Raw genomic sequence first — 20,577 nt, 5'->3', positions numbered from 1 at the left:
ACCACGGAAGAGGGAAAAAAATAGATGATGGATTTTTATTTAAATATTTATTTTGCATTTCAAAAAAATTCAGTAAAATAAAATAGTGTTGCTCATCCGGTCTGATGACACTGTCTCACCAGTCCGGAGTAATTAAAAATAAATAACGTATAATATTATAATATGAAAATAGATGATTCTTCTCATTCTGGCATGAAGCGCGTGCCCGCGAGCTGCGCGCAACAGATGCGGGAGTAGCGGCGGTAAATAGGAAGCGAAGCAGATGTGAGTCCGGATCAAGTTGAACCGCAACAGAACCGCAACGACCCGCGTCCACCACCGCACTCACCCTCCCCCTATGTCCCACCGGAGCCGCTCCCTCACCGGCCACACACACGGAGCTGCCCGCCGCCGGGACCAGGACCGAGGCTGAAAGTAAGAGAGAGGCAGCCTCTGTTAGCATCAGGGGCTAACAACAGCTAACAGCGGCTAGCAGCGGCTAACAGCTAAACTCAGGCTGCAGATGTTAAACTGCGACAGACAGAAAACAAACCGACATGAAGCAGGTCTGTGCTTGTTGTATGTGCTGTGTTATGTCGGTTAGCATGTTACTGACACGATGAGGTCAGCAGGTGATGACATGTGCAGCCTGTTGTCATGGGAGCGTCACAGCATCTGGGATGTGAAACTAAACTGGGTCATCACAGCTCAGTGGTTTCAGCCAGTTCAGGTGGAATAACGGTAAAATAATGAAACACTCCTCTGAACGAGAACTCCACATAATGCATGTGAATAAAACAGCACAGTAAGAAACATAAGAACAATAACATAAATGATAAACATCAGTTCAAACCAGTTGTTGCATTAAAAGATTTTCTTGTAAATTATGTTTTAAACTGACGTGAGAGCATCGCTGCCAAAGCTTATCTCTGCTCTTAATTACAAACCTTAATTTATCAACTACCAACAAGTGCTGCTGTTTATGTATATATGTATATACTGGAAACTTAATCATATCATAAATAAAAGGGATAAGGGGATTGAGGTGTGCTTCCAGTTACCCTTCTGTGCTTTAACTTAAATGTCTGTTTCCTTTCTCTGCAGACATGGAGGCAGACAGTGTGAGCATATGGCCGCGCATGGAGCCCTTCTTACTGGGCGCCCTGCAGGTGAATACTACCAACTACCATCTTTACATGAGACATATTCAGCTCATATTCCATCCATCCATCGTCCTCCGCTTATACGGGCTTGGGTCGCAGAGGTAGCGGCCCAGTAGGGTATCCCACACGTCGCTCTTTCTCGAGGCGTTCATAGGCCAGATGTGATATGTAGTCCCTCCAGCGAGTTCTGGGTCTACCCCAGGGTCTCCTCCTGTTTGGGTGTGCCTGGTAAACCTCCAAAGGAAGTCCGCCAGGGCAGGAGGCGTCCGGACTAGAAGCCCGAACCAACTCAACTGTCGCATTTCGACATAAGGGACAAGCAGTTCTACTCCCGAGCTCCCTCTGGATATCTGAACTCCTCATCCTAAAGCTGATCCCAGCCACCCGATCTAGAAAACGTTTTGAGATTGAACGTGCCCCTGGCTTTGTAAGGGGGGGGTGCTAGACTAGCTGCTAGATGTGTGATGATGCAGGAATGGTCCACACTTCTAACGAGGTGTTTCAGGAGCTTCAGTGTTTTCTGTGGGGGAGAGGAACTACCCCTACTACAGACTTAGGGCTTTTTAACTTTGCAGAACTTTTACATTTACAAAAAACTTTTATATCACACTAGAGGAAGAAAACACTGAAAAAGCATCACATGTCCCTTTAAAGCAGTGATGTGCTGTTGTTCAGTTGGTGTAAATGTCTTGAAAATAAACAGGGTTGATTCATTTTGTAGGTGGCTCCCTCCTCCAAACTCAGCCTGCACTATCTGCGCAAGATGGCGACCTATGTGCGAGCGCGGGACGGCTGCTTCCCGGTTCTGGGCTGGCCCATGTGGAGGCACATCGCCTGTGGAAAGCTCCAGCTTCCAGAAGACCTGGCCTGGCTCTACTTTGAGACCTTTGACCTTCTCTCAGGCCACACGGCGGAGGAGAGGCTGGAGCGGGCCGAGTTCCTTTCCCAGTGCTCCTCCAAAAGTGAGCTGGACCAACAAAGGAACAAGGTGAAGGGATGACGGGGGTTGAGAGCGGCTGAATTCATGAATACGTGTGTAAATGTCTCAGTTTACCCATAATGTGATCCTATCTCATCGCCCCAGTTAACCTGTTTGAATTGTGTCATTCATGAGGGTGTGTTGTCCGCCTCAGGCTGATGTTGTAACCATGGTCTCATGTTAAACAGGAGCCACATATTGATATCCGACCCGTTTTGTTTTTTTTACAATTCCTTTTTACGGCAGTTTTCTGTGGACACGCTGCAGTTCCTCCTCTTCCTCTACATCCAGCAGCTGAACCGTGTTTCTCTGCGCACCTCCCTGATCGGTGAAGAGTGGCCCAGTCACCGCACCCGCTCCCCCTCCCCCTCAGACCGAGAGGCCAAGACGAGCTCCCAGAACAAGGTCCCTGCAAAGTGTGAACATTATCAAGTCTAAAGCTCAAATGTCACCGTCCTGTCTCGGTTCTTTCGGATCTTCCACTCATGGTTCTGTTACTTGTCTGTTTCTGTTTGGTTTGGCAGAACTGGGACGACCAGGCTCACCTGTCGTTTGTGCAAAGTCACCTCGGTGAGATTCTGGAGCTGCTGGTTGAACCAGGACAACTGTCACAATCTGGACAGGCGCTAAGAGACTGTCAGGTCTGTGCACACACCCGTCATTGATTCATTTCTCCATGTTAGCGGCTGGGACATGCACCTAACTAACCAGTTTGGCTTGAAACAAACTGTTGAAACATTTCATGAATTGTGGTTGATTTATTTGAAATGATCTGTTGCCAGATCTCCCTGGAGGCCGTGCGGAGCCTGGGTCTGCTGCTGGAGGGCTCGGCTTCCTGCGGCAGAGCCGTTCAGCCCGTCCACCGGCTCCTGACCAAAGGTCCAGTCCAGACACAAGCTGGCTACTCCACCCTCAGTCGATCCTTCTCCCTGCACACGCTGCTCTCCTGCCTCCAGCACAGCCTCACTCTCAACCCGTTTGGAATCACCGCCTGCCTGCGCTCTGGCAAGAAACTGGCCTGGGCTCAACAAGGTATCCTGTCCTCTGCGCTTAGTTTTTTTTTATTGCAGTTAGAGAGACAACTTGTCTATAAGGAAAGTATTCAAAATCAGTAATAAGGTTTTTGTATGTATCACTTTTTCAGTGCATTTCTTTGACAGTCTCTGTTTGTTCGTTCTAGTGGAGGGGGCCATGAAGAGAGCCAAAATAGCCAGGAACACCCACACGGCTCCTCCGGGCAGTAAGATGGTGCTGATGTCCCAGGTCTTCAAACAGACTCTCGCTAAAACCTCCGACAAGCTGACGGGTGCCAACATCAAAATCCACAGATGCTCCGACGCCTTCATCTACCTTCTCTCGCCTCTCAGGTAAAAGTAGCTTCTGTGGATACGTGATGCGTCTTGGACTTTCTGGGGGGGACACGGTTCATTTATCATCGTTTGTGTCCTTCAGATCTGTCAGTCTGGACAAATGCCGCGACAGCTTAGTGGTTCTGGGTCCCGTGGAGACCAGCGTCCACATCCACAGCTGCCACAACGTGCGGGTGGTGTGCGTGGCGGGCCGAGTCGCTGTCGGAGCCTCCTCACGTTGCACTATCTACGCCTTGACGCCCAACCGCCCTTTGCTCCTGCCTGGAAACACAGACATTACCCTGGGACCCTTCCACACGTTCTACCCGTCCCTGGAGGATCACATGGCCAGTGTGGGACTGGCCGTGGTCCCCAACCTCTGGGATCAACCCCTGCTTCTGGGCACCGAGGGCCTCGTCAACCCCGCGCTCAACACGTCGTCCAACCCGGACCCCGGCTGTTACCGGCTGCTGCCCCCGGCTGAGTTTCACGCGCTGGTTGTGCCTTTCCAGATGGAGGGCGACACGTGTGAGGTGCCCGGCGGTTTGCCTGCTCCGTATCAGGCAGCTCTCGAGGAAAAGCAGAAGAGAATACAGAACTGGCAGAAGACTGTGATGGAGGCTCGGCTGAACAAGTGAGTGACAAGTCACAACATGATGAAGTAGAATAAAACGCTCAATCTTTCATGTATTATATATTAATCCATTATCCAGCTTATCAATGATATTTTCATTGGCAATAGCAGGATTACACAAAAACTACTGAGCCTGGTCAGTGGTGATGTGTAGAGGGTTTGGGATTGACCCAAGGATGAGCCCATTCAATCTTAGATGCAGATGTAGATAAACGTGCAGATTAAAGATTGTTTTCACTTTCTCTCGTGTTTCTTAGCTTTGCCAAAAAGGGTTTTGTTTTCGTCTGCGTTTGTTAGTTTGTCAGTTTGCTGGTCAGCAGAATTATGCAAAAACTACTAAACTGATTTCCATTATATTTTGTGGAGGGGAGGGGCCTGGCCCAAAGAAGAATCATTCATAGAAATGTTTTCACTTTCTTCAATTCGAAGAGAGAGGGTGCTAAACCTTTGCAGAAGTAAGTTTTAAAAAAAAACAAGTCCGTGGTAAAGGGAGCTAAAACTGAAAAGAGAAGAATGGACAGTCTGAGGAAAGTGATGTTTTCTGAACATTAGAGCATGAAAACCTTAATAACACTAATTAAATGATTAACCTGGATATGAGCAGTGTCTCCTTGAATCAGTGGAAAGTTCTAACAGAGCAGCCGTCCCAAAAAATCAATAAGAAAGGGAGTTGTCCACTCAGCTGAGATATTGTGGAGCTCAGTGAGTCATTAGTGTCAGAAAACTTGCCTCAGGGGTTTTACACTCGACAGCACAGGAAACAACAGGGATTGATTTTTATGTGACAGTATTTTGAAACTACTCTCCCCCACGTCGCTCCTCATCCCGGCCGTGTCACTTTCTCTGTAGTAACTCATTTCTCATGTTTATCCTCCAGGGAGCAGAAGCGGCAGTTCCAGGAGTTGGTGGAAGTCAAGTTCCACGAGTGGCTCCTGGAAACGGGGAACAGGCAGGAACTGGACAGCCTCATCCCCCCTACGCTCGCCTCGCCACACGACTCCAACGGGTCCGGGTCCGACACGCTCCGAGTCAACGACACCACACATATTAGAAATGGACCGACACTGGGACAGTCGCCTATGGCTTGTTGAGTGGCTGGGCTCCTCTCATCCAGCAGGAGAATCGTACCTGTTAATGAGGGCAACACACAGAGGCCACGTGTAGCGTTAGAGACGTCAGGAGCGCCTGTTTGAATCAAGTATTATTGTACAGGGAGTTTGTGATATTACTCAGGCAGCTCTGTAGCTTCTGCAGCAACTTGCATCGCACTCAGTGTTGAGTGTAAAGCTGGTAAATGCTGCTTTTCAAGAAAAGGCAGCTGCTGTGAGTTGGACGTGTGTCGAGTCGAGGAGGGCGTGGAGTGGCATGTGGTTAAACAACATGACGAGCACGTGTCTTTTAAAGGGGAGGTGTGGAGGTAAAAAACCACCGGCTTATAAAGGGACAGTTTGGAAATGTTTGCTGTGACACTTTAGAGACAGAAAATCTAAATTTGGTCAAATAAGTGTGAGCAGAAGAGGACGAGACGCAGAGAGAGACAGGCTGACGTGTCCAATATGTTCTCCTGAATACTCCTTCAGTGTAATAATAATGAAAATAATAATAATACTTTGACAACTGAAATCCACTCGCCGCCCTTAGTTTTTGTGTAAACTCAGTGTCGTCACATGTTTATATTAACTGAGAGAAGCTTCTCTCTCAGCGGTGGCGGCTGCTGCGTTAAGACGAAGCCGTGTTGATGTTCCTGAAGAACCACGAGCTCCGTCTGAAGTGACTGTTCTTCCCAAACTGTGCCCACTTATGTAAACTACTCGCTAATTTCTTTAAAATATATATTTTTTACCATTAACATATGCATTTAAAGCTGGAGCACGTAGATGCTAAGTAAATTCAGCACTTTTGGGGTCGAGGATGTTAGTGAACCTACAGTTCTTAACTCAGGACATAGTATTTTTCTGTGTTGTTAGAAAAGAGGATTAACGAAGGAATATTAACATAATTTATTTTGTGTAGCTGAACCGTCCGGACAGTAGAGGGTAGCTCAACAGTATCTGTAGCATGTTGTGTTTAGGGTTTTATTATTTCTTGCCACACCCCAGTTATTGCGTCGATGTCTGTGGTTTGTGCACAATACGAACGTGCAGCTTCCTGATTTCCTGGTTTCTGCTCTGTGACTTTTCCTCTCGGTTCTTTGTTAAAACACAAATAGAAGAGTTGGCTCGTGTTTGCCAAGTGAAGCGAAACCGAACAGTCACCAGATGTGCCACTAATCCTAAATGTATGTTTATTTTTGGATGAATTCACCGGTATTGTTGTGTATATTTTAGCATCAGAGTGAGATTATTTTTCATAAATCGACCCTCCTTTCTCAGCGTTAAAAAACCTGCCTCGCTCATCATCATGCTCAACCTAGTTATTACACAATGGGACACGTGACAGGTGGATGAAGGTGGACTCGGTAAAAAATATGCACTGTAAAATATTGAACTACTGTAAAATTCAAATTGCTGGGACGTGTCTTCATTTTCAAGATGAAAGTGGTAACACTGTAAAATGCCTTACATAGAATAACTGAGTGCTTCACCGTTACTGTACGAAGAGCACAATGCAGTTTAAAAAATGACAAATAAAGGTTTTGACTGAATCCAGGTGACTTCCTGCTTATTGATTTCATTCTGTCTTTTACTTTAGATTTTATATAATGAGAAATTGTGATTGAGAAGTAACTAACCCTAACCCTTGTATATAACTACTAGTACTTTAACTACCACACATGAACAAAGCACTTGAGCTTCTAGCATTAGTTTGAACAGGTGTACCTAATAAAGTGGCCACTAAGTGTATAATGAGTTTATAAACTATGTTGCATCATTATAAACAACCCAATGATGAATATTATGCATTAAATAATAGAAATAAGTTCCACAGTGAACAAATATATAGTACAAATAGCCTATATAGCAATTAACAAATGCATACTAATTTAGTTATCGTAGAATTCTGCTTATAACTTGATTTATTAGCAATAATTGTGAAATTTACAATAAAATACATGCAATTTACAATAATAAACCACATATAGTGGCATTTTTCTGCAAGAGTACTTCAACACTTTTATTGAGTACTTTTCTAGAGTAGTATTTCAGTTTCTCCTTAAAGCATCTGAGCACGTCTTCCTCCACTGAATCTGACCGCAGCCATTCATAAGGCAGAAATAAGTCATGAGTTGGCAGGTCATCGCCAGGTGGGGGGCAAGCTGGTGGAGCTGGCATGTGTTGACATGGCGGGGGTGTGGTGGGACGGGGTGGTCGGGGTGGGGGCACTGGATGCAGCCAGTACAGAAGTGGGGTCAATGGATGCTTACCGTGCCGGGGCATTATGCCGTAATCCTTCCTCGCTTTTCTGGAAAAACTGAATAGCACTAGAATCACTGACTCAATTTTTGGATCTCATTTTCATGACAAAGCGATTGTTCCCCTTTTGCCTCCACTGTTGCTGTTTATAAACGTGGGGAAAGCGGGGCGTATAAAAGGGAGCGGCGAGGGGCCAGAGCCACATCGAGACCGCCGGGGAACCACCACCATCGCTTGACATCACCGAGGCTTCCCCACGCAACACATCCAAGATGGGCAGGGTGAGTGAAGACAGAGCGGCACCAGCGTCGACAGTCAGGTTCACACTGAGGCGTTTGGGTTAGATAAGACAGTGGGTTTACGTTGAAGCCGTGCACGTGTCCCAATCTGCTGATATTTACATTTTCAGGTGAAACTGACCAAACTGCTGTCGACTGGTTTGTCAAGTTTTCTGCAGGATCTAAAGCCTGAGTTGTTGTTTTTCGCAGATCGTCTTCTACGAGGACAAGAACTTCCAGGGTCGACGCTATGAGTGCGACAGCGACTGCTCAGATTTCCATGCCTACCTGAGCCGCTGTAACTCCATCCGGGTGGAGAGTGGGGCCTGGGTGGTGTACGAGAGGCCCAACTACATGGGCTACCAGTATGTTCTGACCAGGGGGGAGTACCCCGAGTACCAGCGCTGGATGGGACTCAACGACCGACTCAGCTCCTGCAAGAGCATCCACTTTGTAAGTCAGCCACCTGCACTGACGTTACTCAGCTGAGCGGGTAGTGAGCTGTTAGAAACTGCACTGAGTCACAGGGGGAAAGTAAAAACCAGCGGACGAGCCTGATGCTATGATGCTAGCAGTGGCTGCAGGGCTTTGTCAATGGAGACCAATACACGGGTCAGCCTGTCGGTACGTTCAGGCTTCGGTCCAACCGACCCACAGCCTGAGGGCAGATTCAGCAACGCTACTTTCACACAAAACAATCAATGTAGTGAGTAGGAGCTGTGTCCATGTGCAGTGTTGTATCGTTTATACAATGTTGTACGTTTAAAAAGAAGTAAACAGCGAGGGATGGAGTCTAATTGATGCACAGACTATAAAACCTGTGCAAAGACCAGTCAAGGTTCTGTAGTGTAGCTCTAAAGGTTCAGTGTGTAGAATTTAGTGACATCTAGTGGCAAGGATTCGTCTTGCAGCTTAATACCCCCCCCCCCCCCTCCAAACATGACAGAGAACCTGTGGTAGCTTCAGTTGTCATAAAAACTCAAAAGGTTTAATTTGTGTGTTAGAAACTATTCATTAAGTTTCTAAATGTCTAATCTGCAGGAGGTTAAAATAAAGTGTTGAACATTAATTCCCTTTTGTTAGATGGAATATCTCATCTCCCTATATATCCCCCCTTCCCCTTTTCTCTCACCCCCCATTCCGTTCCCATTCTATCCCAACCCCATGCACTAACTACCACTCCCCCCCCCCTCCAGACCAGTGGGACCTTGTACAAGATGCAGCTCTATGAGAGGGCAGACTTCGGGGGCCAGGCCTTCGAGGCCACAGAGGACTGTCCCTCCCTCCTGGAGAAGTTTCGCTGGAGGGAGGTCAACTCCTGCAAGGTCTTCGACGGCTGGTGGGTTTTCTACGAGCATCCCAACTACCGCGGACGCCAGTACTTCCTGGAGAAGGGAGAATACTGCAAACCTGGCGACTGGGGTGCCAGCAGTCCCACGGTCCTGTCCTTCAGGCGCTTCACTGAGTGATTTACCCTCCGGCCAAAACACGAATCTCATGTATCCATTCTGAGGTCTCGCAAATAAAAACCTGTCCAGCAAACACACTGAAGGCATTTCTGTGGAGTGATATCTTTTAGACATGATGTGTCCTTAAAGGGATAGTTCCCTGAAAACTCATTATCTACTCACCACTATGGTGGAGGGGGGGTGGGGGGGTGGGGGGGGGGGGGGGGGTGGGGGGGGTGGGGGGTGAAGTGTTTGAGTCCACAAAACACTTCTGGAGTTTCAGGGTTAAACAGCGTTGCAGCCAAATACAAGACAATTAAAGTAAATGATGACCACGTCTTCAGACTGTGATGTCATCCAAGTGTCCCTAAGCCCCGACGTTCAAATAGTTTAGTTTTTAGACTAAATTAATGGACTTGTGCCCAATTCGGTGCTCGGTCCCTAGTTGTTAAACTGAATCTAGAAAACCTTCATCCCAGGACAGGCCTGAGGTTCAGAGTGACCGGCTGGGGGTTGAAATGAGTCCCAAAGGAGAAGCAGCTTCCTCCTCCACCAATCAGGAGCAGCTCTGGTTCTTCAGAGTCTGTCAGCTCGCAGCAGAAAGAGTGAAGCATCAGAGGCCACGGCACCCGGGTCTACAGAGGAACACAGGGATTCATTCATTTTACAGATTTATAAAGCTCAGGAATATGAAAGAGTATTGTATAAAATATAATATAAAAATGTATATACTAATAATAATATATAAAATAGCATTACTATTTGCAATACATTTATTGTGCGAGTATTGAGACACAGCCCACATCTCCATTAGCTCCATACACTCTATACACTAGATGCACGATGTGTCTCCACTTTCTACCATCGAGAAACTTTTATTTAACGTCTACTTTCATTGTTTTGTTTGGTCCATGTCCCGTCTGCTAACATGGAGGAGGCAGGGTTTATGACCTATACCGCCGCCAGCCACCAGGGGGTGATCCAGACTATTTGCCTCCTCTTTTGCGTGACTTCATGTCGTCCGTCTCTATTTACCGTCTGTGATCAAGTCAAATAACTGTGAACTGACCGTGTCCAGGCTGAACTCCACGCTGCTCCGTGTGGCGAGGTCGATCATGACAACACCCGGTACGCCATCGGAATGCATCCAGACCCCGCCCACCACCACTAGCTTCTGTCCAATCACGTGGGCAGAATGAGAGTATCTAAAACAAAGCACATCACATAAGATCAAACTGTATTAAGTGTCTGTTTTAAAGTGGAAGCATCAGAGTGTTTGTGTCACATCATCAGACCTGGGGACCGGAGGGGGCTGCAGCTCTATTCTCTCCCAGGAGAATCCTCTGTCAGTGGGCCTGAGGACGACCGTGTCCCCCAGAGGAACCCCCCTTCGGTCCAGACCTCCGAACATCACCACACCTCCCTGATATGAACATGCGGAGTGGGAGTGGAGTGGCTCTGGTGCGGCTCCCTCCACTGGGATCTGTAAATTACACACAGGGACGTATGTAAGGACTTTGAGACACACATCAAGTTGGAAGGAATATGGAATGACACGTGATTGGTTGAAGAGAACCAATGAATGGGGAGCAAACCTCAGTCCAGAGCAGCTGGTCCAGACACAGGAAGTGGGCGTCACCCAGAACAGCATCAGATTCATTCTTTCCACCGTAAACAAACAGAAAGTCTTTGCCTGCAGAGAAGAAAAGAGAAGCTCTTACTGAATAATGCCGTTTTCAGACGTGAACTCCGGGGTTTGAACTTTCTTCGGACTTATTATATAATAATTTTAGGAGATTATCCGGAGTTCGGAGCATATTCAGGCGAAGAGAAAAAGGCCTTTGTTCTAACCGTACCTTTGTGACTGACGATGGCAGCAGTGTGCCTCCATCTTGGCGGAGGTGGATCCCCTGTACAGAGCATCTCCTCCACACACAGTTTCACTCCGTCTAGAGGGGCAGGGGGACCAGCAGGGTCCAGCAGCACTTTGAAAAGGCCTCTGGCTGGGCTGAGAGGAGAGGAGCGACCTCCGTACACCACCGCACCTCCTCCTGGACAGGACGTGGCCGTGTGGTACAGTCGCACGCCTGCGAGAGGAAAACACATCAAGCTGTTCACACTGGAAGTTAAATATGTCTCATTTTACCTGCACAAGTTGATTCAAGCCGAAAACTGACTTTTTATTGATTAAATAAGTTAAACTTTGGCGAAGGTTTTTGTGACTTCCCTCAAAATAAAACTGTGAACAGCAAAAACAGCTGTTGCAGCAAGTCCTCTCACCCAAGTCTAGTGACGGCTCCACAGTGACGGATCTCCACCCTTCCTGTCCTCGGAGGAGGACTCGACTCGCTGCCCCCCTGCCCCCCCTGCCGGAGCCTCCTGTTAGCAGGAGCTGTCCTGGGCTCACTGAGGTGGAGGCCATCCCCAAACCCTCCACACAAGCAGGATCAAGCTTCACACTCAGGGCTACAGGGCTCAAAGATGGGTTTACAGACGACACTGGAGACACTGAGGGGAAGAAAAGCCAAGTCACAGCTTAGGAAAAACATTCATGCAGGTTTACAGCACATGCAATTGGTCTGTGGGTTTCCTGGGTCACTACCCCACTTCCATAAAGGATAGAAAAGCTTTGCTGGTTAAAACAATTCTCAATGATTTATGTGTTATAGGTCCAGGGCTGGACAGGACTCAGTGACCCCTGCTTGTAAATAAATTGTCGTAAAGATGTCAAATGAGTTAGAGAAGTTACAAAAGGTGAACGTTACCTGGAGGATGTGTGAGTAAAGCCTGAGTCATACAAGAGCCCTGAGAGGCAGTGAGGATGAAGTAGTGGGAACATTTCTGGTGCCACTCCTGAGGACGGACAGACACACACACACTCTGACACTTCATGTTGGACCTGCAGTGCTTTGCAGAATAAGTCAGCGCTACCCTACCAACTTGGTTCACAGTAAAATGGCCACCACATTTAACAGCTAACCTCATATTCATCAAAAGGCTCCAGGTCCTCCACCCTGCGCCTCTCGTCCTCAGGAACCAGCCCCAGGTAGAAGTCATTCATATCCAGACACACACACTGATCCCAGCCCTGGAGACACAAACACAGGTTTACCAAATTCTGTCCTTTGCACTTCGACAGTCACACGACCCAGTGATAAGTCTGCATGCTGACCTTGTCCAGGAACCGGCGTCTCTGAGCGGCGGTGTCTGGGTATTGTCGAAGGGCGTGCAGCGTTGAATTCAGTTTGTGGAAATGATCTTGCATGATTGAACCAAAGGGATCATGTGGATGGATCTGCTCATACATCACAAAGAGGGACTGAGGCAGGAGCTTTGCCGCCCAACTGATGACGACATCCGACCTGGAAGACACACAACAACAGGTGCTGATCTCCGTCATAACAGCAACAGAAATATAAGAATCACTTCCTCTTTCAGCAACTTGTCTACAAACGTTGCTGTATTGCTTCATATCGAGCTGAATTACAGAGCTTTTATTTTGAAATGTTCTGAACTTGGGTCTGAAGATTGTGTCGGTTGTTTAACAGACTCAGAAACAGTCGACATCAAATGTATGAAAAAACAACATCAGTTCAGTCAATCATTCAAACTTATATACAAACCCAACATCACGAACATCTGCTCTGAACATCTTCAGAGCAGATAAACCAGGTAGGATGAACACAAAGTCATAGACTGTTTATAAAAAGCTTTAAAAACAAACTATAAGAAGTTACTGAAGTATCAACACAGGACAAGAGAACAGAACATGACAAACAGGTTTAGAGCGGACACTTGCTTCGTGTTTACCATTGTGTTTCCATGTAGGTGAGAACCACTTCAGACAGAATCAGAGTGGGAGCAGCCCAGTCCAACCCGGCTGCCTCCAGAGCCTCCTTCACCTGGGACTCCTCTCTGACATCCAACCCTAACAGACGATACTGACCACTGCATACGTGCACAGCTCCTGAACACACACACACACACACACACACACACACACACACACACACACACACACACACACACACACACATACATGCTTCTGAAATCTAACATCAACTATATGACAAACACATTTCTTTAAAGCAAAGTAAATGACAAACCTGTAGGTGCAGGTAAATGTGGGTCTAACATCCCCCTCAGTGTAATATTAGAGGAGATGAGAGCAGTTTTACGTCCAGCGACATCAGGGAAATCCACCTCAAACACCACGACTCCGGCGAGAGCTTCATCCGCCCGCAGGCGAAAATACAACGAGTCGAAACCTGCGCCCAACGACAAAATCTAGAAGAAGGGGAAAGATGAGAGAGGAAATTCATGGCTTTTCAGAATGATGAAAACTCCAATGACCACACGGCTTCATCCACATTTCTACATATTTATTCTGCTACGGATGAGCCTGGTGTTTTAGAGCCAGGAAACGCTGCTGACTTTTATTTTGAAAACTCCAGGGCTGAATTTTAGTCTTGACGGGCAGAAACTGAAATGTTTGGAAACACAGCTGCTTGCTCAACGTATCCTTCCCCAATTCGTCAGGCTCCGATCACATGAGCCCGTTGTGGAGGAGAACTACAGCATCAGCCTCGGCTTGTTATACGTGTTTTCAGGCGTGTTAGTTTGGACGGAGATTAAACTGATACGGAACCAAAACGTTTTTGTGGACAGAGATTGTTTTAGTTTGAAAACAGTGGTTTCGTAGTCGTACGGATGGAGAAGTAAAACACAGTATTCTGTGAACTGACCTGTCTCTTGGGGCAGTTTTCAGTAACGTGTAGAAACCTCCTCACGCAGTGGTCCACAGCTCTCCAGCGCAAATAGTAGCCCCTGAAGAAAATAACCAAATAATGTGTCACATTCAAATTCTAATTCTAAACAACAACAACAACAGGAAATATGTTTCTAATTCACACAATGAACAGTTTAATCCAAAGAGCAACGTTTGATTACGTTTCTCATTTGACTATTTTTCAAACATGCCGGACAAAAACATTCATATAGGAGAGAAATCACAGAAAGACAAATATTATTTAAATAATTACACTTTAATACTGGACCCTAATAATCCACTGAATAAACTCAGGTAGGTTTTTAAAGATCAATGAAACTTTTACTAAAATCTGTTAATGTAAAATATTTGATTGTTAAGAACGTAAACTGTAAATAAAGATGGACGACATGACATGAAGCCAAGCATCTCAATCGCCCCCTGGTGGCTGGCTGCAACATAGGTCATAAAACCTGCCTCCTCCATGTTAGCAGATGGGACATGAACCAAACAAAAGCACATGTGAAATAAACGTTTCCATCATTTTAGGTAGTTCTTTTAACACTGGAAAGTTTGGTTTTAATTAGTTATGACAGCGTGTGACAGTTAAATTCTTTTCCATGAACGACGTCTCCGCTGACCTGTTGATGAGCGGGGCTCTTCTGGCCTCTTTGCACACAAAGTGCTGGAGGAAGTGGTCGTGGAAGTAGCCCCGCGCTGCAGCCGATGCCTTGCTCACCACGCTGCTGTCGTTGGTTCCCTGCACCTGGTTCCAGACGCAAATAAACAGTCATCAAAAAGTGTAAACACCCAATTCCAGTAAGTATTTGTTATACAAGTGAAAGTAGTAATATCACACTGCAAAAGTAATATATTATATGTACAAAATCTGTGTATGCAGAGAAACATTATATTATGTTGTTAGAAATGTAGTTGGATCATTGATTTAATGATGTAGCACTTCACTGCTTTCGTACAAAATTTATATTTTATATTTATTATTCCATCTTAATCTTTGTCATCTCTTATTCTTTTATCTTTCCTTGTTTACCTTTAGTGTTGAAAACCTACTTGGTTCATTAGTAAAGTAAAAGCTGGATTGTAATAGAAGTACTTTACACAGTGTGAAGGAAATACTCTGAAGTACTTGAGTAAAAGTACTTCGTTACATTACACCACTGCGATTACTGTAGCTTGATCTCACCGCCACGTCCCCCCCCTTCTTCTTCTGTCTGCTGCTCGTTGGCATGACGACGCATCAATCACTGACAATTAAACATGAGCGACGAGTTTAGGGTTTAATTTGTACAAATTAATTATTATTACAGATCAGATATTTTTAATAAAACAGATACAGACGCGTTTCAGTTGGATCCTGATCTTTCAAACATCCGCCACATGGTCAACACTTCCGACTACACACCTGCCTCCCTGCTCTCCAGCGCCCCCAGCGGCCCGGAGGCCACAACAGAAAACCCCCTGTCACTGTCATTATAAATTTGCCCAAAATCAATAAATAGGAAAAAGTATTTAAATAAAAAGCTTGTAAAGCTTCCAATACTTATAGGTCTTAATATAATCTTTACAATTATAGATGGAAGAAATGTATTGCTTGATATAAACGGTCAGTTCTGTGGTTTTCTATGTTGGAATTCAGATTTATGGATATTACATTTTTAAATTGAAGTGGGGGTGAATATGATCAACAACAAAACAAAACAATTCACGTCACAAACAAATGTCTCCACGTTTTCTCCACCAAGGAAACAAATTACACATGTCTTTCTTGAATTTCTGCAGATATTTATAAGCTGGATAAAACCTGTCAATAATAAAAAGCATTTAAATAAAAATCTTGTAAAGCTTTTAAGTTTTAACAGCTTTTTTTTAATTTGTATTGCTTGATATAAATGGCCAGTTCTGTAAAATGTGGTTTTCTAGGTTGGAATTTAGATTAAAGGATATAAAATGTTATTAAAATAATAATCATATTCAATACCATTCTCACAGTTTCCCACAGGAACGTGAAGTGAGCAACAACACGTGATCATTTACTCCACAGACAAATGTCCCAGTGTTTCTCTGAGTTCTGCACAAAAGAACAAATCACATCAACACCTTTCTTGAATTTCTTTAATATAAAATAATAATATATAAAAAATATTTATTAGTTGTATAAAACCCGTGAACCGCTTTAAATGACGTCTCAGTGAAATAATGCGGATCCTCTCCTCCAGCGCCACAATGCGTCACTCAGTGCGCATGCGCCTCTTTACAGGAAGTGTTAACGTTTCCACCACCAGCTGATAGCGACTTGTCAACAGAGGAGCCTGCGACCCCCCGCGGCTCCGAACCCCGCAACTCAGGTAGATATGAGCCCGTCGTCCTCCGGCCGCGGGCACGTGCGTCCGGTAAACACGCAGAAAAGCCGGGTTTTAAAATCAGGCGTCGAAATGTAAACGCTCCGATCCGGTTCGGTCCGATCCGGGCTGAGAGCCGCCGTTAGCACCGGAGATCAGAGCTGGGGGGGGGGGAATAGCGGGTTTTAATGGTGTGTGGTGGTGCAGGACGGACACACACACACACACACACGTTCATACATGTGCTGCAGTGATGGTGTGTTACAGCCTGAGAGCAGAGCTGCTGCATCATCATCATCATCATCATCCTCCTCATCCTCCCTGTGAAACTCTCATCATGTCTCACTGTCCATCATCAGCAGCCCAGGACAATGGTGTCCACTTCTTCTTCTTCTTCTTCTTCTTCTTCTTCTGCTGTCATGTGATGTGATACGCTCGATTTAGTCTCTGATAAAACCAAGGGACGATATCACAGATACCGATACTTCATGTGTTAATGACACAGACTTTATCCATTATCTATAACGCTTATCCCTCTGAGGGTCAGATGACATCGTGCGAGGCCTGGACAGGTCGCCATGGTGTCACGGGGCGACAACACAGACACACAACCTTTCACACTCGCACCTACAGTCAATTAAGAGCCTCTAATGAACCAAACCCCAGTCTGCGTGCGATTGGACGGAGGGAGGAAGCCGGAGAAGACCCTCACAGACTCGGGGAGAACAGGCAAACTCTACACTTAGAGTGAGGCACAGCTGGGATTAGAACCCAGAACCTTCTTGGATCAATGTGGAGCGGACCAGAGTTCCCCCCCCAAAAACAATTCAAACTTCATCTGCTAATTTCTCCCTTAATAATTGTGATGACACACACGTTTTATTTGTATTGCTTGATATAAATACTTGATATAAGCTTTTCAAGATTTAGGTTCTACAGGTTTTTCTAGTGTGAGCAAATAAAAACATTAATATCTGTGTTGATTCGTCCCCGAGGGGTTTGAAACCGAACGACTCGATTAGAATTGAGTTCATCACCCTGTGGGTTTATTATTAAGTATTATGTATTAAGTATTTTATAAGTATTTGCTTTGGTGTTCTGGTGCGTAAACACATGAACATAGTGAGCGGAGAGTGAAGAGACACATAAAACAAAGTAAAGAGCAATTACAGGGAGAACTGTGAGAAAGATAAAGATAAAGACTTAAAGTTATAAAATAAATATATACACAGATATAAGCTTCACACACCGATCTATAAATAATAAACTATTACCATAATATGTCAAATCCCCCGATGCCTATTAGCCTGCTCCCTGTTTGTGCGTTAGAATTAATAAATCAATCATTAGTTATGTATTTGTTTTTATAGAAGCCTGTTATTTATATTGTAAACTACAGTAGACTTGTGACGAATTATGCAAATGTCTTGATGACAAACTGTTAAACTGAAAATGTCAGATTTCACCACAGGCCACAGTGTCCTGCATCACTTAGTCAGGTCCGGTCAGGTCAGGTAAGAGGCGAGTCGTGGTGTCGTGGACTAACACGTCCTCTTCTTCACACAGGTACAACAGGGAGAGCAGAGACGTCACCAGCGAGACACGACTACAGACGGTCTTTTTGAAGTAACGTGAGAGACATCCCAGACGCATCTGTCTCCGCTCCAGGGAGGAGGCCCCCCCCCCCCCGCCTGACTCCTACGCAGGCCGGTATGAGCTCCAGAGGGAGCGGTGGCCGCACCAACGGCTCACTACCCCAGACCAAGATCTGCCAGTTCAAGCTGGTGCTGCTGGGGGACATGGCCGTGGGCAAGTCCAGCCTGGTGCTGCGCTTCGTCAAGGGACAGTTTGATGAGTTCCAGGAGACGACCATCGGAGGTGAGGACGAAGGGGGGGAGGGTTGTGAGCGGAGGTCGGGACAAAAGGGGAAGAAGGTTGTTAATTTGGTTTGTGGTGGATCTGAGGGAACTTTTCTAATGTGAAAGTAGCAGCTCAACAGAGAAGAGACAGTTTCAAGTCCTGCATTCAAAGGTTAACTTGGGTAAAAGTACTAAATTATCGAATCCGGGATCTTTCAGCTTCTTTTCTGGATATTAAGAGAATAATTAATAATGACATAGATATTAGGTGCAAGAGCAACGTTTAGCTACTGTAAGCCACTATATAAATGACCAGGGAGCTTCATCTATATCGTTGCATGATAAGAGTAAACATTTAGAGGAACTAGGAACTGAATCAGTCAGATAGAAGTAGAGGAATACAAGTATAAACCTCGAGCATCCAGCTGATACCCTGTCCTCTGTCTGTCTGTGCGTCCAGCTGCTTTCCTGGCCCAGTCTGTGTGTCTAGATGACACCACAGTGAAGTTTGAGATCTGGGACACCGCCGGACAAGAGCGATACCACAGCCTGGCGCCCATGTATTACCGCGGAGCTCAGGCCGCCATCGTCGTCTTTGACATCACCAAGCCGGTACGGAGTAAACGATTCTTCAGTTTCCTGTTTGTGGAGTTCTGGGTTCAAGTTATTACTCTGGATAAGTAGCACAGCTGCTTTACAAGTGTTTTTATTACATATTCATGGTTTATTTCAAGCAGCTAAAACACTTAGTAGAGTTCAAACCTCCACCAAGGCCCAACAGTCCCTTTTTATGAAGCCACATTTAAAAGTCGCAGACATGACCTCCTTGGATTAATGAATAACCAGCAGTTATATATTAATGTTAATATTACACCAGTTAACTTCGCAGCTCTACAGAAGCTCAGCAGGTGAGAAGCCTGAGCCCTCAGTGATATATTTCATGTAGTATTCACGCACAGCACCGACTGTTTGTGTCTGATGTTCACACGTGTGTTGTTTTACCTGACCTCAGTTGTGTGTTTGTGCAGGAGACGTTTGAGCGAGCCAAGGCCTGGGTGAAGGAGCTGCAGCGACAGGCCAGTCCTAACATTGTTATCGCCCTGGCTGGGAACAAGGCGGACCTGGCAGAGAAGAGACTCGTAGAGTACGAGGTAACACGCTCGAGTTCAAACCCTCTTCATGAGCTACAGCCTGAGCTCACTCATAATGGACAGGTTACATACTGTCTGTGTTAGTAGGGTTAAAGTTATTATAAATTATACACTATATCTACCAGCAGGATGCAACCAACCTTTATTTTGATAATCCATACAGCTGAATATTATCTTTAATAATAACCAGTTGACCTGCTTCTGTTTGCAGTTTTTCAAACCACTGCTGATGATCTATTTGTATTTGTTGCAGGAAGCTCAGACGTATGCTGACGACACCGGCCTGCTCTTCATGGAGACCTCGGCCAAGACGGCCATGAACGTCAACGAGCTCTTCCTGGCCATCGGTGAGAGGCAGCGGGAAAATAATCAGATGGATCACGACATTAGGAATGAGTCCATTTGGATTCAATGAAACTTCAGGGCTGCTACGTAGATTTACTCAGAACCAGTGGGTGGATCTGAAACGTAGCTCCAGGAGTGTCAATCCTTATAAATGTTTAGTTTTTTACATGAATTCTCTGTTAGTTTTAATTTATTCTAAATATTTCACGTTTTCTTGTCACTGCAGCAAAAAAGATGCCAAAAACAGACACCCAGAACCCGACACATGCAGCGCGGCATCGCGGCGTCAACCTCCAGGACCCAGACGCTCACTCCACCCGGGCCTGCTGCGGTGGGAACTAGACCTCCACGACTCCCACCAGTACTCCCACCATCCTCACCACCACAGCCCGTCAACCCCTCCCGTCTCCTGGCCCCGGGCCCGAGGCGGGGTAACCCAGTATCTACGCACCCACTTCCCCTCCATTCATCCTCCTGTCCAAGCAGACAGATAATTTAAAAATGAGAGAATGAGGCGCGATGATTCACATCTGTGTCTCCTGAGCGACTGAGATCCTGCGTTTGGAAACGACGAGGGCAGGTTTAGAGACGACTGAGACAGAGAAGTGCAAAATAAAGAGTGTGGAAGACGGTGGCAAAGCCTGTTGTAGTATTTAGCACTAATAATTGTGAGTTTTCTTTTTGTTTCCACTCGGCCCTGCAACGTTTCAGTCACAGCCTTGTTTGATTGTGTAAAAACGCACAAACTGAGCAGCACACGCCGGCGAGTGGCTAAGACAGAAAAAAAAAAAAAAGGCGCAAGCATCTGCTCCTCATGAACCAATCAGATCCCGCTGTGAATAACTCCACATATTGTATCTGAATGAGGCCATGATTCCTAAACCCTCCGTGTCCTGCCTGGCGCCCCCTGG

General features: G+C 45.9%; 4 protein-coding genes across 6 annotated transcripts; 3 read left to right on the top strand and 1 right to left on the bottom strand.

The window, feature by feature from the left end:
* Positions 1-206: 206 nt before the first annotated feature.
* tbccd1 (TBCC domain containing 1) lies at positions 207-5,799 on the top strand. The gene is made up of 9 exons (XM_034573975.1): positions 207-414; positions 1,084-1,148; positions 1,864-2,130; positions 2,368-2,526; positions 2,646-2,762; positions 2,904-3,153; positions 3,302-3,488; positions 3,574-4,104; positions 4,982-5,799. Exons 2-9 carry the CDS (start codon positions 1,086-1,088, stop codon positions 5,193-5,195), a joined length of 1,788 nt encoding a protein of 595 aa, XP_034429866.1. The 5' UTR covers positions 207-414; positions 1,084-1,085; the 3' UTR covers positions 5,196-5,799.
* A 1,620-nt stretch (positions 5,800-7,419) lies between these two features.
* crygs2 (crystallin, gamma S2) lies at positions 7,420-9,284 on the top strand. Its single transcript, XM_034573978.1, has 3 exons — positions 7,420-7,738; positions 7,946-8,188; positions 8,932-9,284. Exons 1-3 carry the CDS (start codon positions 7,730-7,732, stop codon positions 9,202-9,204), a joined length of 525 nt encoding a protein of 174 aa, XP_034429869.1. The 5' UTR covers positions 7,420-7,729; the 3' UTR covers positions 9,205-9,284.
* A 297-nt stretch (positions 9,285-9,581) lies between these two features.
* On the bottom strand, positions 9,582-15,341 carry lcmt2 (leucine carboxyl methyltransferase 2). Of its 2 annotated transcripts, XM_034573974.1 has the most exons (15): positions 15,241-15,305; positions 15,156-15,205; positions 14,593-14,717; positions 13,929-14,010; positions 13,290-13,470; positions 12,994-13,150; positions 12,356-12,545; positions 12,164-12,271; positions 11,949-12,036; positions 11,464-11,691; positions 11,040-11,270; positions 10,779-10,876; positions 10,479-10,666; positions 10,253-10,388; positions 9,582-9,818 (listed from the first exon to the last, which is right to left on the bottom strand). In XM_034573974.1, exons 2-15 carry the CDS (start codon positions 15,198-15,200, stop codon positions 9,654-9,656), a joined length of 2,022 nt encoding a protein of 673 aa, XP_034429865.1. In that variant the 5' UTR covers positions 15,201-15,205; positions 15,241-15,305; the 3' UTR covers positions 9,582-9,653. The 2 variants fall into 2 exon arrangements, with proteins under 2 accessions (XP_034429865.1, XP_034429864.1); XM_034573973.1 differs by having other exon boundaries at positions 15,156-15,341.
* An 858-nt stretch (positions 15,342-16,199) lies between these two features.
* rab5b (RAB5B, member RAS oncogene family) lies at positions 16,200-20,298 on the top strand. Of its 2 annotated transcripts, none has more exons than XM_034574985.1 (6): positions 16,200-16,331; positions 17,887-18,189; positions 18,631-18,782; positions 19,199-19,321; positions 19,575-19,668; positions 19,893-20,298. In XM_034574985.1, exons 2-6 carry the CDS (start codon positions 18,024-18,026, stop codon positions 20,006-20,008), a joined length of 651 nt encoding a protein of 216 aa, XP_034430876.1. In that variant the 5' UTR covers positions 16,200-16,331; positions 17,887-18,023; the 3' UTR covers positions 20,009-20,298. The 2 variants fall into 2 exon arrangements, with proteins under 2 accessions (XP_034430876.1, XP_034430877.1); XM_034574986.1 differs by having other exon boundaries at positions 16,204-16,317; positions 17,878-18,189.
* The last annotated feature ends 279 nt before the right edge of the window (positions 20,299-20,577 follow it).

This window comes from Hippoglossus hippoglossus, chromosome 21, assembly GCF_009819705.1.
Source record: "Hippoglossus hippoglossus isolate fHipHip1 chromosome 21, fHipHip1.pri, whole genome shotgun sequence".
Classification (NCBI taxonomy): Eukaryota; Metazoa; Chordata; class Actinopteri; order Pleuronectiformes; family Pleuronectidae; genus Hippoglossus; species Hippoglossus hippoglossus.
This window is presented reverse-complemented; position numbering and strand designations above follow the sequence as displayed.

What these genes read in the sequence shown, in the direction of transcription:
- crygs2 (XM_034573978.1), top strand. An exon ending in CCTGCAAGAGCATCCACTTT is followed by an intron (nt 8,189 to 8,931) that starts GTAAGTCAGCCA and finishes CCCCCCCTCCAG; the next exon opens with ACCAGTGGGACCTTGTACAA.
- lcmt2 (XM_034573973.1), bottom strand. Translation starts at nt 15,200, where the DNA reads ATGCCAACGAGCAGCAGACAGAAGAAGAAGGGGGGGGACGTGGCG. An exon ending in ACATTTACCTGCACCTACAG is followed by an intron (nt 13,151 to 13,289) that starts GTTTGTCATTTA and finishes GTGTGTGTTCAG; the next exon opens with GAGCTGTGCACGTATGCAGT. An exon ending in GGAGCCGTCACTAGACTTGG is followed by an intron (nt 11,271 to 11,463) that starts GTGAGAGGACTT and finishes TTCCTCTCGCAG; the next exon opens with GCGTGCGACTGTACCACACG.
- rab5b (XM_034574985.1), top strand. Translation starts at nt 18,024, where the DNA reads ATGAGCTCCAGAGGGAGCGGTGGCCGCACCAACGGCTCACTACCCCAG. An exon ending in CCAGGAGACGACCATCGGAG is followed by an intron (nt 18,190 to 18,630) that starts GTGAGGACGAAG and finishes CTGTGCGTCCAG; the next exon opens with CTGCTTTCCTGGCCCAGTCT. An exon ending in CGAGCTCTTCCTGGCCATCG is followed by an intron (nt 19,669 to 19,892) that starts GTGAGAGGCAGC and finishes TTGTCACTGCAG; the next exon opens with CAAAAAAGATGCCAAAAACA.
- tbccd1 (XM_034573975.1), top strand. Translation starts at nt 1,086, where the DNA reads ATGGAGGCAGACAGTGTGAGCATATGGCCGCGCATGGAGCCCTTCTTA. An exon ending in TCTTACTGGGCGCCCTGCAG is followed by an intron (nt 1,149 to 1,863) that starts GTGAATACTACC and finishes TTCATTTTGTAG; the next exon opens with GTGGCTCCCTCCTCCAAACT. An exon ending in TACCTTCTCTCGCCTCTCAG is followed by an intron (nt 3,489 to 3,573) that starts GTAAAAGTAGCT and finishes TGTGTCCTTCAG; the next exon opens with ATCTGTCAGTCTGGACAAAT.